At 38.5% G+C, this 16,539-nt stretch overlaps 1 protein-coding gene across 11 annotated transcripts in view; it reads right to left on the minus strand.

Annotated features, from left to right (window-relative positions):
- Unc-115a (actin binding LIM protein Uncoordinated 115a) overlaps positions 1–16,380 on the minus strand; it is a 78,191-nt gene extending 61,811 nt beyond the window's left edge. For 8 of the 11 annotated variants that reach the window (XR_015532632.1, XR_015532631.1, XR_015532630.1 and 5 more), the window contains exon 1: positions 15,965–16,379. Coding sequence is in view for 1 of the 11 variants with exons in the window: in XM_022081012.2 (XP_021936704.1) it covers positions 15,965–15,968 (4 nt within the window). In the remaining 10 variants the exon portion in view is untranslated. Of the gene's footprint in view, positions 1–15,964 lie in introns of all 11 variants that reach the window. The other 3 variants (XM_022081007.2, XM_022081012.2, XM_087340619.1) reach the window with 3 other exon arrangements.
- Between the last annotated feature and the right edge of the window lie 159 nt (positions 16,381–16,539).

The raw sequence follows: 16,539 nt of genomic DNA on the forward strand, positions 1-16,539 counted from the left end.
GGAGGGCAGAAAGCATTCAGACTGGAAGGTCAGGTCTAGGACAGTCGCTGAAGGAGGCAACTTTTGTCCATGTCCCAAGCCTCTCGGCTGTCATCGCCTTTGCCCGATGACAGCCGAAATCAAAACAACAGCGCGAAAACCGAAAACAACTCGACTTCATAGCTGACGGATTACTCTTGCGTGACAGGGGTCTCTGAGCAGTCTTTGAAACAGTATAAAATTCACCCTCTATTTTTATACATTTCTTAAAACTGCTGCCTAAATAGAACGTCCACATCGAACTTCCCGATATCGTGGTAGATACATACCACAACGCACCGATGTCCGTCCCCTCACCGAGACCTGACCTCTCGAAAAAAAAAGGGAGCCTTGCCCTGCCTAAGACTTCACAATAAATGACGGACATGCATATTTTTTGTGTGTGTTCAAATGACTTATTTCATACAAAATTTCTGCTCCAGAGTCGTGTACTTCACGTTTTCATAAGCAATAAACTTTTGAGACAGCCCATAGCAGCCGCTACAGAAATACCGAGTTTACGACTGTGGATTAAACGGAAGCAGATGAAGTGTCCACTTTCTGCCCAAATTTAAAAAGTATTTGTTATAAGCTGGTATAGTTCGCAGTAATTATGTTGCAGTCTGTACACAGGTTCGGAATCCGGCTAGTATCCTAAATACGTTCAAACCATGACTCAGTCACTCTCTCTCGTTGCGCTCTCTAACCGCATTCCATTTCTGCTCTATCTTTCGCCAGTCAGTTCCAGGGTGTCCAAAGGGCATGCCAAGTTACAGTTTTGCGACACTGAGAACCTACTGCACTACTAGCCTTCCATGTCACAGACTCAGTTTCGAGTCTTGCAAAGTTAATGGAGGATTCGTGTGTTTCTCTGCTTCATACATTGAGGTTGTGGTATTTTGAGTTGTGACTACGCAGTCTTGCAGGCGGTTACTAACATTTCGGAGGAACATTCTGTATCAATCTTCAGGGCAACAGAAGACCATAATCTCACCTCCCAACGCAGTGAAAACCTCATCTGTGTTCTAACAACAATTACACCACGGGCGAAGCGTTCATGTTAACAGCGTCAACCCGGCTAACATTTCGAAAAACGAAAAATTAGCGTCATGTCTTTCTTCCATATTTCAGCAGTACTCCAGATACTGGAACACGGAAGAATCAATCGATCACATAAATTTAATCGTTAGCCAGCTCCAACCAGCCAGTCAGGTGTTGTCAGCCTGTTAGTTTAGGCTTACGCTAACGGCGAGAGCACTTAAATAAAACAAACGTTTATATAGGCCGAGGTCTGTACAGAATCGGTCTGTCCCATCGAGGTAAAGCACGCCTTCCACCTTGCTCGCAGCTGAGGTAACTTGCCCTTGGCAGATGCACAACTCCTCCGTCATGGCAGCCAGCAGCCTGCTGATTCATAAAATGTCCACGCCTTCTTTCTCTTGGCTATAAATGACGTAATCCTCACAATTACTCAGTGGCAGATTTCGTTGTAACAGTCAATATGACAAGATATCTCGTTGATATTTCAATCTTGAACTTCTAAATGTGTACCTTCCCATAAAATTCTCTTGCAGCAAGACCTAGTGAAGAATATTCGAGGACTTGGGTCATTCAAAGACACTGATTCATAAATGTTATACTGAGTCGAATGAGATTATATGATCAAGAATGGTACACAGTTGAGGCTAAGGAAGGAAACCGTGGCATATTTAAATATATCCCGACATTAGGCTGTAGAAACTGATAAAAACAATAATTTTTTGGCCGGATATCCGGTAAACCAGCCGAGATTCGAACCGAGTAGGCCGGGGATAACCAACTTTTTATGACGGAAAACTACGAATTCTTTATAATTTACAGCAGGTGCCGTAGGAAACTATACAAAGAAGATGTGAATTCAAATAATTTCATTATGATTGTGTTCTCGCATCTGCCAGACCAACTGACTCAAAAGCAAATATCGGGGGAATAAGAAATTGCCGGACAATTAAGAAATTTATAAAACCAACCTAAACAGTTCATGCAGGGAGCCTGGAAGTAACAGTTAACGTTCAAATTTTTCAGTGAACACAAAGCATAATCTGGCCCAAGAGGAAAAACGGTAGCGCAGCTGTTAATGGGACTGCCTTGGAGTAATAATGAATACGAAGAACCATCTGGCCACCGGCAGTAGACTTCAGTTCCCCAGCCAAGTATATATAACAAAAAACAAGATAGGAAAACAATAGTATCACGATCCGGCCTTGTTTGTATATCCCATTATTCCTACAGACTTGAAGTTATTAAACTACGTATCACAAGACGCTTGGGCATCACGAATATACAAATCATTTCTGAGACGGTTCAACAAATACAGTAACGAAATACACACGACAATTTTACGTTTTATACATGCATACAATACAGAAACACGTACGAAGATCAAGTAGTCGACAAGATAAGTAATGGACAAGAGAGTAAACGCAACAGAACAATGATAAAATCTAGAAGATATGAAAGTTGAATACAATTACTGACAGATTACATACATAAATCACATAATAAATGAGTCAAGAGGAAAACGGGGACCGCATATATATCATCTGAAAGATATCTAAAACACTCTTAAGAACCAAGATTTTTAAATAATTCGGCCGAATTCTTAGGTTCTAATTATGAATGTGAACTTAATGATGCCCTGAATTCACGACAGAACACAAGAAGTTTGAAAACAAAACTTCAAAAATTCATAGTTGTAGAGAATTTCACGGTTTAATTATTTAAGCATATAAAGTGAAAGACTTGTTAATTCGTGCTTCAACTCTTCATCTTGTCTGTAACACGAGCTGGTTGCAGAAATAGCATTTAACAGTAACGCAGCATCCGATGGATCTCCAGAAGGAAGATAAAACTCTCAACAACTTGCAATGTCATGCAGACCCGTGCTAAGGTTCACCTTGGGTTCGTTTCACAAGGTCAACTGCTTCTTCCACTAGAACAAGTTGGAAGAAGGTCTCCCAATCGTACACCCCTGAAGCTGGGCGAAGCAATTTGTCTAATGACCTTAGGCGGAGTGTCTTGAGACGAAAAGCGATTACGTCATGCAGGAAAGAGCGGTCGGTGGTGGGAGAGATTCTATCCACATATTGGCTACATAAAGTAACCGAGCTCAAGGCACTTTGTTCACTGTTGCCAAATGAAGTAAATCCCTACATCCCATCGGTTCCTGTACCAAATGCTTCAACGTTCACGAATTCTGACTTTTGCAAGGAAAGTTTTGGCCCCATTCATGGTTTCATACGATTTTCTGAAAACAGTGACCACATACAGCTTCAACGAATTTGATCCTTGTGATGCAGAAGGAAACACTTGAATTTTAAATATGCATATTATTTACATGATCTTCGGGCAGGTGTTCCGTGGTTTTTCCCAGTCCTACAGCAAATTCTGAAGAGAAGTTTAAAGACAACGGTGACAGAAAATCTTGTTGTTTCTTACCAGGAAATGCATCTGACAAGTGACTATAGTTACCAATACAGTCTTTAATATAATTTCGTTATTGCACACAAAAAATGAGGGCGAATCAAGATTACGCAATTCTGTTATACTTATTACAATCAAGTTCACTATCTTACAAATACGGGAAAAAAACAAAAACAAAAGCAGTCATGGAATTACGTCAGCGAATTATAAATACGAAGACTTCACTGCCGTCTTCCGGGCGCCAGAAGCTGATAGAACCGAGCCACCCTGAATTCGTAACGGACAAGCAGGCAGATTCCTGTGAAGCTGGATCACAAAGTAGGGACTTTTTACCTTCACTGCTATCTATAAAATTGACAGAGTGTCGTTAAATAAACCAAGAATAAATTAACTAATGAAGAGTTAAGATTCTTTGGGTGTTTCACAGAAGCTCATAGCTCAATGAACTGAAATAACATTTCGTACTAAGGACCTTAACACCAATTTCAAACAAAAACCATCAGTCGAGGTAACTATGTTCAATCTATATAAATATTATCATCTGAATAAATTAATACGCACTTCCATCGGCTGGACGATAAATGCACTATTTCTATCCTGAAGCTAAAGAAAATAGAACAGCGTTTTTCCTAAATAGCGACGAAGATACCGAGAAACGATTTGTCTACACAAAACAAAACTTTTGATCAAAAATTTAAAAACTATAATTAACACTTCATAAAGTGTGTAAGTTTGACGTTAAAAATCAACAGTGTAAATGCCTGAGCCTTACCCAATTAACGAAGTATATAAAATAATTGGCAATTAAAGAATTAACAGAGGCACATAACCACTATTTTTAACTGCTTCGTCGATTAAACATGGTTTAGGCAAATGCCGCTGTTTGTACAATTTCATCACCTGCACTGCGCACTCTCTTTCAGCGGCAAGTTTTTTTCATACTGACCATAAACTATTAAATTAGTCTTTCAGGACAGCACTGACGTCAGTTACGACTAATGGCTTACTAATTGTTAGGCGATCGGTTAAACAAAGCACGAAGACAACTTAAGTGCTTTGCGAAATGCATATATATTTCTTAGGGGCGGAGGGATCATAATGTAACAGAGCAGCCCCAAGCAATCTATACTCAGTTCTGGGTCTGATTGTGACAAACCAGTGTAACAGAAATAGAATATAAAACATACCTAAACCTTTCGTGTTAACATTTTTATATTAACAACTACAAACATGGCGACACTGTACAAAATTTTAACGTTACATCTGGTAAATTTAATGAAAGACCATTCGAAATCTACTAGGGCGAGGGGGAACATATTTTAGTGAAAAGAAACTGATTCAAAAACACTTCCTCTAAGAAAACGACACGCAGATCTACAAAACAATAAAATGTTTGTCTCACTTTAAAGCATGCCTGTAACTGTTACCTGAAACACATTATTTAGCATTTCGCATGCCAAATCTAATAAATTCCATACTAAGCTGAATGACGTGACAAAACGAAGAGCAGAAGATAGAACACGATGTTCCCATGTGTCAACTCACATCAAACGTCTATAAATGATCAAACATGGCACGTACTTCTTTGGAATAAAGTGGAGAAAAACATGCAGAATTAAGTCGTCCACTAGTACGCTCCTCCGTGCCTTATACAGTATTATTTCGTAAAAGTGGGGTTAACAACCACTTGGCAAAATTGAGACGAAATTCCACGTAATAACAACGATCATTAAAAATGCGGTCAAGGACAGATCTGGGAGACCAGCGTACAAGCAAAACGCACTGAAATTCATACGACGCGGTTATGAGGACGGTCCATGTTCTCCCTTCGGAATACTGCAGACAGGACGCTCTGAAACCCATGGTCCAAGATATATGCAACATCCGATTCTGCTTCCAACTAAACTGGGTTCTCTGCGCCTCGTTCATTAAGTAGCAATTCATCTCTAATCAACCCATTCATGAAGCGATTACACAAAAACTTAAAAGTGCGTCAGATAACCATTCGAAGGTGCACGACACAAAATTTGAACAATGACGAGATAATTCTTGTCTTCAGGTTTTCACGGTTAGAGTTCAATGTTCAGCTTCGGCTTTTGGGGATGCTGAAAATTATCCAACGCTTATGCGAACAATGCAGTTGTCGTCTTCAGGGTTAATATGTCATGACTGAGCGTTTTTGGTAGCCTCATATAAACCAGGCAGTATGTGGCGAGTTGGATTTAATGGTGCAAAAAGTGCCTTTACAAGAACTGCCTATTTTTAAAAATAGGACATACATTAAGTTAATGATCACGGTTTTGGTCCAATCTCAAAAGGCAAATTACCGTCTTCTGGAGAGTTATTATTAAGCAAATTGTAATGATTTTAAAATGAACGGGGTTACTCTTGGTCCAGCCTCAAACAGAAATCAGAAGATCAAACTGGGATCACAGCGAGATTGATAACATTCCTAGCGACTGATTGATTCTAGGTTTATTTAACGGCGCTTTTTCAATAACCTGGGTTATGTAGGAGTGCATATCAAGATTTAAAAATGGTGAACGAAAGAAAGACAGGATCCCGGTTAATTTTAAGTCACCCCAGAATTCATCTAAAGGGGACCGACTGTGACACAAACAGCGAATAACATCGATCAGGACAACCGAAGCTTACAAATACGAAACAGGATAAACATACTAAAACGACCAAAACATAAAAAAATTATTCATACCAACGTCTTCGAGGACATATGATTATTCTTCATTTGGTAACCAGTCTAAAATAAAAGGGCGGAGCTGTAATGAAATAAGTAGAGCGAGCATGTCCGTTAATCAGGTTTGGTAATTTCAAATAAGTCCTAACAAAGCTGATTTATAACACTTGTTCGCCTTCATCACATTGACCATCGGCTAGTTTAAAACCCCTTAGAGGGTCACCGCCCACACGTTTCAAAGCGCGCCTAATTAACAACCAGCAATCAATCAACTTCAAGCTTGCATTTCAGACCTCGCACTGAATTTTGTTAAAACCAAACAGGAGAATCTGTTCAAAGGTATCTCGAAAACTGGCACAGCCCGAGGATGCTGGAAAGCCATAAAAGGATTCTTTCTGCTTTAAATGTTATAGGTCAGTTTCCTTCAGTCTACAACTTGGCTGTAATCGGTTCTACAACGTCAGATCTTAGCCGGACCTTCCAAGCCTTGGCAAAAATCGTCTTCTACTGCCGTGCTAGATATGCAACTTCTCCGACACTGTCATTAGGCTGGTAGTCTAAATTTCTGGTGATTCTCATTCATCATTTAAACTTAAAGAAACGCTTAAGAACTGTGGAAGCAGTAAAACCTGACTTCAAAATACATGAAACTAACAACTCAAAAGCACCTTATTTCTTGAAGTTTCTATAGATACCACATGTGGGCTCTGTCTTAGGCTAACAATTCAAGAGGTTCGAACCCCGACCGGAACCAACACGCAAACATTGGCCATTGTTTCTCACAGCTCAATGTCAGCTATCACGCAAGAGCGAGACGACGACGCAGATACAACACGTGGAGACCCACTGAACCAGATGAGCACTTGCTTATAATCGACCAGAACATACTAAATGCATCGGTTAGTAAATTACACCATCATTTACTCTACCACAAGACAGAGTTCCATGAACAGTATCCAGAACATGTCAGTTCCATTCCAAACAAATAAACACTACAGTTCAAGGGCCTTTACCGACAGAACACTGGCGTGTGTGAATTTCACTTTCACCAGGGTTTTTTTAAAAGACTGCTACAAAAGTAGGTTACGGCAAAATAGGCTACGAGTAAGCCTACACAGCATGAGGAAGAAGACAGCCCAGTTAATGGTTTCCTTCCGCTGACCTGATGCCCTATATGGGTTACCATAGCAACCGAGCCATTCGGGTGCAGTTCCACGTTTAGGCTTACACCGACACTTCTGTTACGATCATGGGAAAATACCACGTTTTCCGCCGTACTCGTTTATCCTGTATGAAATAGAGTTATTGCTTGGATCAACGTCCCTTCATGCAGCCCCAAATACGGAGATTGCCTTCAGGTACCAGTTTAGAAAACAGTTTTGTAATCCCTTCTGAGACTACGTAAACTCCACAAGCACTTGGCCCGGGTACGACTGTGTGTAGGTGAATCATCATACTCTCGCTTTGGGAGAAAAATAAATGAGGATGGAGGCAGTACGTTTCTTCAAAACTCTTGTTCTCTGCCACACAGCATTCATCTTCACGGCCGTGAGAAACCCAAATCTCATGTAAATTCCGGATAGCCACTAGACTGGAATGTTGGGCGGCTGAGAGAACCTTTCAGGACGTAACGGTGAAGAGATATGTCTCACTGAGAACTGGAAACAGTCTAGAACAGGGCGGTCGCCCTGATGACGGAGGCAGTAAGCACCCCTGAAACGTTGGTCAGTATCTACCTGACCACAACGACGCAACATCCCGGAAGACAAGTTAGTTGCCGCAACTTCATCTTTAAGTTCCAAAACATAGTCTAGTTTCAAAACCATTGCCACTTCAATAAAATCACGACATTTGACATACGATAAAAACTGCAATCGCTGCAGGTAACGGCTATTCTGGAAAGTAAAAAGCAGGTACAATATGCATCAAGCTATTTGGCAGCATGGATAATGGTAGTCTGTGATGTGGCGTGTAGCATTTTTGCTGTGTGCCAACGATTCGATGGAACAAGTGCATCCTTCATCGTCGATGTTCCCCTGGGGAAAAAACCGGGGAACACCGGTGATGACCACATTTAAGGGAGTTGCCTTATTAAACGTAAAATTTGCACGAAACTTTTATTTGATGTTCTGTATAGGCGTGAAACATGGTATCTCACTATGAAGGAAAACATACATCTAAACCGAGGGTGTTTCGTAATTGGATGTACCAGGATGGGAGACAGAAAATTATAACTAGCTTTATAATGAGTAGGATAAATCTTTCACTTTTATTTTTAGAGTGATTAATCCCACGAGGAAGAGATGACCGTGGCACTTGGCACGAAAATGGAAAAAGATAAATGTGTACAAAATTTTAATCAGAATGCCTCATGTGAAGACAGCAGTTGCGAGATTTGTAGATGTATGAAGCCTTGACAAGCGAAGTTTTACTGTACTTAGAAAAGTATTTCAAGTGTGATTTATCCACCATTACCGAGACACTTTCTGCCTGATATTTTCGTAGGAACAAGCGATGTGAGGATCTTAAAGCTTTATGGGATTCTTGAAACCTGTGAAGAAACGTGACCAAGTTCAGTTTATAATTTCAGAGCCCTGGTTAAAACACGGATTACATAACATTACGTCACCACAAGTAGTGGCGGGGGGGGGGGGGGGTCTATGACGGAGACGTAATTCTGCAGAATGCGATAACTTAGAGGTCACCCGCCATGCTGAATTAACCAGTTATTCGATCCTTTATTATAACTAGTTATAGAAATAGGTATATTTGCTAATACAATAGTGTAGAAGAGACAACACGCCATCGAAACGACACGCAACCACCACATGTAAACGGTGGAAGCGGTGAAAAACGTGATCATGAGCAAAAATATCGTTCATAACGAGGGTTAGATAATTTTATTTGACAAAGGGCTACAATGATTCTTCCTGTAGTGAAAGTGAGCCGAGCAAAATATTAAAATTATATTAACGAAGAGATTTCTGATTAAAAACATCACGAAAGAGTATGGATCAAAATCGTTGTGTATGGAGACCAACACTGTTACATTTAAAGTAATGCTCAGGGTCCTGAAATAGGACTAATAACTCAAGAGTCCTACCGCATTTCTATAAAAAGTCAATGTTTTTTTTAATTCTCAGATGGAAGGAAGGGTTTTGTGATCGTCAGTGACAGAAACCACAGCCCTATATGTGTTCGTGTACATCGTGCACGGAACAAATAAAATTTGGGGGGGGGGGACGACGACGACACCGATGTCTCACTACTAACACGTCAGAGTAATTTCACTTGGAATTTCTGCAGCGAAACTGACTTCTGTGACAACATGGTCACTCAGTTTCACCCGAAGTAGAAAAAACTCAGGGGTTCGACCGTTACAGTAGCTAAGTTTCAGCTTCCTGAGATGCACACATTCGAATTCAGCTTGAGGTTTGTGAGGCAGGGAGGAGGCTACTCCAGTTTGCTGAAGGGAACGGGCAAAAACTTTTCCTCAGAAAGAAAATTACGATCGATGGTCCAGACATATGAACTCTAACACTCTTCACTACTCGACCGATTTTGTTTACATTAGGGATGAGAAACGCAAGGGGGGAATATCCACAAATGTTAATCGGAAAACCTGAAGGACCGATAATATTTTGGAAACCTGCGAGTAGAATATTATAATCGACGTTGAACAGGATGTGAAATCATAAACTGGAAGCTCGGCTGGCTCAGGATACGAACCAGTGGCAGGTTCGTGTGAAGAAGGTAATAAAACTTCTGTTCCATAAAAGGAGTTTCTTGTGAAGCTGCTCAAGAACCACTGTTCCCGGCGAATGATTTTAAAGGAAGAGTCTCTTTAGCTGATACGGCGTTATTAAATAGCATACCGGTTCCCTATAAACTAACAAGTCGAACGGTGTACTTGATTTGAATGAGGGAATAGACACCACCCTCTCGGTACATCACAGGTCTCGCATCGAAGCTTAGACCTTTAAACATATTACTCAATGACGTTTTATCATACATACAGGTTATCTGTGCAGAACACATCAAATGGGATATCGACTACGAATGATGAACTGAGATACGGTTGTGATATATTTTAACCCTTTAAAGCCAACCGGTAACTATATGTACCACCTGCTTTAAAAATCAATAACTGTGCATTTTGTATTTACGGGTTTCATATGACTCACTGTAAACAACGATTATTTCCTTACACATCATAAACACGTGATCTTTGTAATGGTAAAGTGTTGAGTCTGAGCTGGACTGAATTCTCAAATATTATTTAGACGAGTTTCGACTTCAAATGGTTAATTCAATGAAAATACCTGACCTTATACCGTAATTTCACGTGGGGAATGAGAACAATGCGAATCAGCCTGTCAGAACAGCGTGCCTCGAGACTGTGAATCAAATCCAGGACCATCCGAATACAAAGCTGGAGTAGTAACCGCGCCGTTATGCTGTTCCATGTAAAATATTGAAACCTTCATTCCTGAAACTCTTACCGTGCAAACAGTCTGCGGGAAGAGGAAATGAAATCTGCAATCTGACATGCAGTAAATACGCCATATGTGGACAAGCGACCTGGAAGCTGTTAGCCCTACTGTTCGTTGAGAGAAATTTCTACAGTCTATTCGTAGTAACGTGACAGAATAATCAAAAAATGTCCTCGTTTTCACTCCTTTCATTTCCTGGGGCAATAACCTCTGTCGTGGTATTACACAGCACGTCTTCTTTTTGAAAACACCTCAAGTACAAGAATGGCAAATCTTTATCGGAATTACATACTGGCTTCTCCCAGTTGAATGCCTGTGATAAAAGTAACCGTTGACGCAACCACGTGTAGGAGTTAATTTAAGAATCTGTCGGCTTCAATTCATCTCCCGGAAGTTTATCGTGAACGTGGGACACGTAGAAAATTCACAAAAGGCCTCGGGATATTTACCATTACAAAGGAACTTATATTCGATTCCAAAGAGAATTTATTGTGTTCGATTCTAAATAAAAAAAATACGTGGTGTTACAAATGCGGCTTGGGACAAGAAGGGAAACATTTTGAAGTGCGAAACTGTGGTTCAGAGGGGAAAAAAGTTTAGGGTCTGCGAATAATTCAATGGCAACACAAAAAAGTGGTCGGAATCTAGATGAACCGTTGGTATTCGTTTTCCCAATTAAATTATTCCCTCGCGAATCTCGAGTTTTCCTTTATGATATGCCCCTGCATGATTTGGAAGGGAAAAAAACTTGGGGAAGGAAGAGGAGATTTTTCAAGAATCCAGTTTTATCCACCATAAGCTGCTTTTCAGAAGAAGATAATCGTAAACAATACACAGTGAGTGTGAAGTATTAGGAGAGACAGACTAAGTATAATGGACGCAAAACACAGAAGTTTTATGTGAAGCTAAACGACGTGGAAATACCAAGTTAAAATTTCAAACCAGTTTGGATGGTTCGAAAACGTGGATGGTTATGTGAACGTCAAATTCATGGGGCAGTTTATTCCAGTTCACATCCTCAATTCCATTAAATTCATTTCAGCATGTCAGTGCTATGGAATATAATGCACTAAAATTCAAACCACAGACTATCCTGGCACTATACCTTACTCAATTGGCTCAAGAACTCTGTCAATACCTTTTGTTCAAAAAAATACACAAAAACAGCACGGGATATGAGACCACAACAAAGCACATTTTCCTTTAATTTAGTTATTCAACCACATGGATAGCTGCATCATATTACAAATACTCATACACAAAAAAAAATAAAAGGATGTACTAGGACAGGAGATAGACGGAATGCACACTCATTTTCCCAACACAAAGACAAACTCTTTCCTGATGTCATTATAGGCAGTACCATAACAACTTTAAAGCATCTACAGACCATATGAAACTTGCATCCAATGGTCTGTAAGTACCATATCACATACTGTTGTTCTCTTGTGGCCCACAAACGTGAGAACAATGTCGTTTTCTTTAAAAACAGACCTGTTACACACACTTTTGCATAAGAACTCCTGATACCAACAATAAATGTCAAATTTCTGGTTCCGAACTGCATCCAGACATAGATAAGTGGTCCCCCTCAACCAATTGCCAACAGTCTTTTTGGAGGGTGGATGAGCAGGTGGAGGTTCAGGGCACCCTCATGCCCTTGGGGTGAGAAATCACCCCTAAGGGCAGAAGAACCCAGATGGGTCAACAGCATAGGATGCGGAAGGCAATGGGAATCTGCCGCATTAAAGATCCTCAGGATTGCCCAAGTATCGACAGCTCAAGCTGCTGACAACCAATCCTAGGATTGATTACAAGAATACAAGGTAGTAAATAGTCTCACATCAATTACAAGAGCAGAACCCACACTTCCAAACAAGTGGTTGTTGGAGATAAGATGTGCCCCTAAAATTGCCAACATTAACCTCACTTTCATGAGGTATCCCCTGTTTTTACAAATTAGGTTTTGGTGAATGAGTCAAAGTAACAAGTGCTACTAATTAAATTCTAGTAGGCTCAATGCAGTAGGTTAGGTTTGGTTTAAAGTTTAGTGTTGATACAAATTCTTTGATATATTAACTGTTATCATAAAACAGCACAGTTGAACAGACTAGATGCCCGGCAATCACTAAATCAATCTAATATACAATTACATGAACAAATATTTCAGTTCAAGGCTTATGCCTTGACACGCCTGAGGAATCAACAGCTGGTGCCAAAAGGCAAAAACTTGAGATAAAGTTTCCTTGTTAACTCCTTAGGTCATCTTTTAGATTCAGACATTTGGGGAAGGAATGAAATTAATTTGAAAGGGATATACTTCAAAGAGGAGTCTCACTATTTTAAAATTAAAAAATTCAGAATAAATTACTGGACCAGATGCTGGTGGCATGTTAATAACGACCTCAAAGACACTCCTAAAAACTCTACTTTTCCATTTTCTTGTGTGTTTTCTACAAGTGAGGTATTTTAAATTTACAAACACAAACTCCGGAATAACAACTATTTTCGTTTTGATTTCTTCATACAAAAATATTCACATCATCACTTGATTCAGCCAATTATAGCTTTCTTCAAAACAGAGTAAACATTATTCTCATTAACTTTCACTTATGTCAACTATTATATATGACCAAGCCTGTAAAGAAACAATGAAGTATATTATAATATTTTCATAGGATAAAAAATAACTTTTATGTCATAAATTTAAACTTAATTTCTTTATTATTTAGCCCACAGAGCTGCAAAACCTAAAAATGGGTATGAAGAAGATGCATAAGACTCCCTCCAAGTAATGAAATTGCAGACCTGTCTAATGACTGAAATTCCTTTTCACTAATTGCAATGTCTCAGGCAACAAGTCACAAAAAACAGGATAAAGGCTTTTTAAACTGCCAGTTATCTGCAGCTTTAGCAATCAATTAAAATTCCAAACACTTCTCACATTATTTGAGGTAAACAAATTCATTTCCTATAATCTGTGTGTTAAATGACACTAAATCAACTATTAAGTTTGATTAACAGTAAGTTATTCCTGTGCTTGGCATGCGTTATTAAGGTGTACTGAAATAAATTTATCCACATTCTCAATCTCTGCACCACATAAAGATGGCTGGTCAGCTTCACACTTGACATAATATACAACAAACAGAATTTTCCTTGACCACTTAAGAAACTCAAACTGCTCCTGATCCTACAGTAAGTTTCATAAAGTATGTTTGTATTAATCACCTTTATTTCCTCATGATAAGGCAACATATTTCTCGAAACCAATTCTGTTAATACTGCACTTATTAAACTTATTAATAAAGTCAACGAAAGAATTTTTTTTGCTTATTAATTAGAAGTATAAAATTTAGTGCCTAATACAAGATTTTTAAGACATACAATAATTAACAGATATCTGAAGTCGAAACTGCATTGCAACCTTCCGTCACAAACATAACTTTGCTGAACTGGATTCAAGACTAGTAACCATAAAAAACCCAAATTCAACGACAAGTCATGGCAGCTTGGTAAGTTACAATGATTCATGTTAAGTTGTAGAAACCCATAAATAAAGCAAAAACAGTATGCCATTCAACACATATAACAAAGATTGCAGAGATCTGCAAAAACAACATTTCAATTTCTCCTTTAAGGCAAACAAGTTCTATGTTGAAACTAAAAGTTAAATCATAGTAACCTGTTAAATGAGTTCACATATGCATAAAAAGTGAAACTTATCATTCAAAAGAACTTGTATTATAGCTTCTCTAATGAATTACTATCAGAAAAGGACAGAAAATTATATCCATAATAAATTAATTGCAACAACAAAAGGAGTGCCAAGTTCAACAAGTGGAACCACTCTCACAGAAGAAATGTGCTGACAAATAAATACTTGCATTCACTATTCCATCAGTTTCCAAGTATTTTCAGTGAATTAGCCCTTTGAATCTGAAGTTAATCTAAATAACTGTTAAAAATTCAATCTATACATCAAAGAAAATAACTGTTGTTTCTCCAAGAATCATAAGAAACCAACACATACAATTAGTGGGTAAAATGCAGAGTTGCTGATTATTAAAGCACTGGGTACAGAGTTACTTACCATCGGGCTTCATAAGGGTTAACTAATTTTAATTCCTCTTTCTATGAAGTGTACTGCATTGGGTAAATGCAATTTTTAGTAGTTAATTACCTTTAATTTCAAACTGTATGAAATTTATTGATTAACAGCTTGGTGGCTAATATATAAATTAAAAAACATATGTCCTGATTTTCTTATAATGCATTACATCAGCAAGTACAGTTTAAATGAGTAGGGGTGTTGCAAGAGAGTGTGACAAAAACGTAAACTCCTCTACCACATGCATCATAAAAAAAGGATATTTTCACTTATATACAATCCTCAAAATCTGTAATTTTAAAGTTCTCTTAACAATGATTTTCACATTGGCCCACATAAATTTCAATCTAAAAAGGAGAGGATAAAATAATTATAAGCATAAAAATGTGCAAAATAAGTATAAGTGTAAAAAACATCTAATGCCTAAACTGTCCACGCTTATAAACTTTAGCAAGTTATTATTTAAATCCATATAACAAAACACTGCAGCTGCTGGTTATAACTCCTGCTTCATATTTGGAAGGTTCGAGATTCATATCTTGGTCCTGAGACTGGCTAGCCAGACCAAAGCTTTCACCAGTTCCTCCAAACAAATGTCAAGTTAGTACCAATCAGGCCATGACCACTTCCTTCCATATCCTTTGCAATTCATTATACATGAATAAAAAATACATTTTAATTAATACAGAAATTCACTGGGTAACTTGTAATTAAAAATTTATAAATTGTTTACGATTCTGAAAATATATCCCTCGTATTTAATTTCTGTAGTAGGCTTGAACTATTAAAATCATAATTAGAACATGACCCTTAAAAGTATAAACACCAGCGCTTGTTTTGGTTTTGATAGTCCCATGCCTACAAAATACGAAATTCATAGCGTTTCAATCTCTTTCTCTTTCCTCCACATTCCCAAAACTTTAACACTTTGTTGTACAAAGATTCCGCAAGCTTGCATAACTTAATGGGGGAGGAAACAAAATACATTAAGAATGTCTTAGATACACAGTTCCTTACAAACGCATAAGTTTAACGTGGACAAAACTGAAAAATAAAACACACAGTGTTCTCTTATTCACTACTTAAAGTGTTGTCTATAAGAACAACAGTTACCATTAAAGTGGTAAGAACGTAAATAAAAATTTGGAAACTGCTTCAAACCGGAACACCGGCGTAAAAACTCACCCATTTTCTTGGTCAGGCCGAGTTCCTTGTCAGCTAGAAGTTATAAAAATCAAACGACTGTGTCACCTGAAGTTCATATTATCTTAACAAAATATACCATCACTCGTACCGCGTAAAATCACTTAATTCACGAAAACCAACATCTACGAACAAACCTCACCACTACCACCAAGAGGGCGAGTTCAATGATGGGGGTGGGGCGAATCTTGTCCCTGCTTACCACGGCTACCTAGATCAAAAATGAGGTGTCTATTTCAATTCAAACCTCAAGGGTTATCAAAAGTGTTTAATTCCTTGATTAGTAAATTTGAAGAGCTAATAATATTTCACTGCCCGCCTTATCTCACTACACGTGAATACGCGTTACGTAAACTTATGTTCCAATTGTAGCAACTCATTCAAATACACACAAAAATTCAAAAACGTGCCATCTAATGGTGAAATATTAAATCATATACACGAACATGCTCATGTCCCGCTATCTGCAAGCGTATTCTATACTACTTGACACAGAACATCAATCTGCCATCTATTATGTATCTTCTAAACTTAACCACGTTGAAAAAAATTTGGTA

Source organism: Zootermopsis nevadensis, unplaced genomic scaffold (genome assembly GCF_977971745.1).
Source record: "Zootermopsis nevadensis isolate Lab colony 2312 unplaced genomic scaffold, Znev_1.0 Znev_ptg000061l, whole genome shotgun sequence".
Taxonomy (NCBI): domain Eukaryota; kingdom Metazoa; phylum Arthropoda; class Insecta; order Blattodea; family Termopsidae; genus Zootermopsis; species Zootermopsis nevadensis.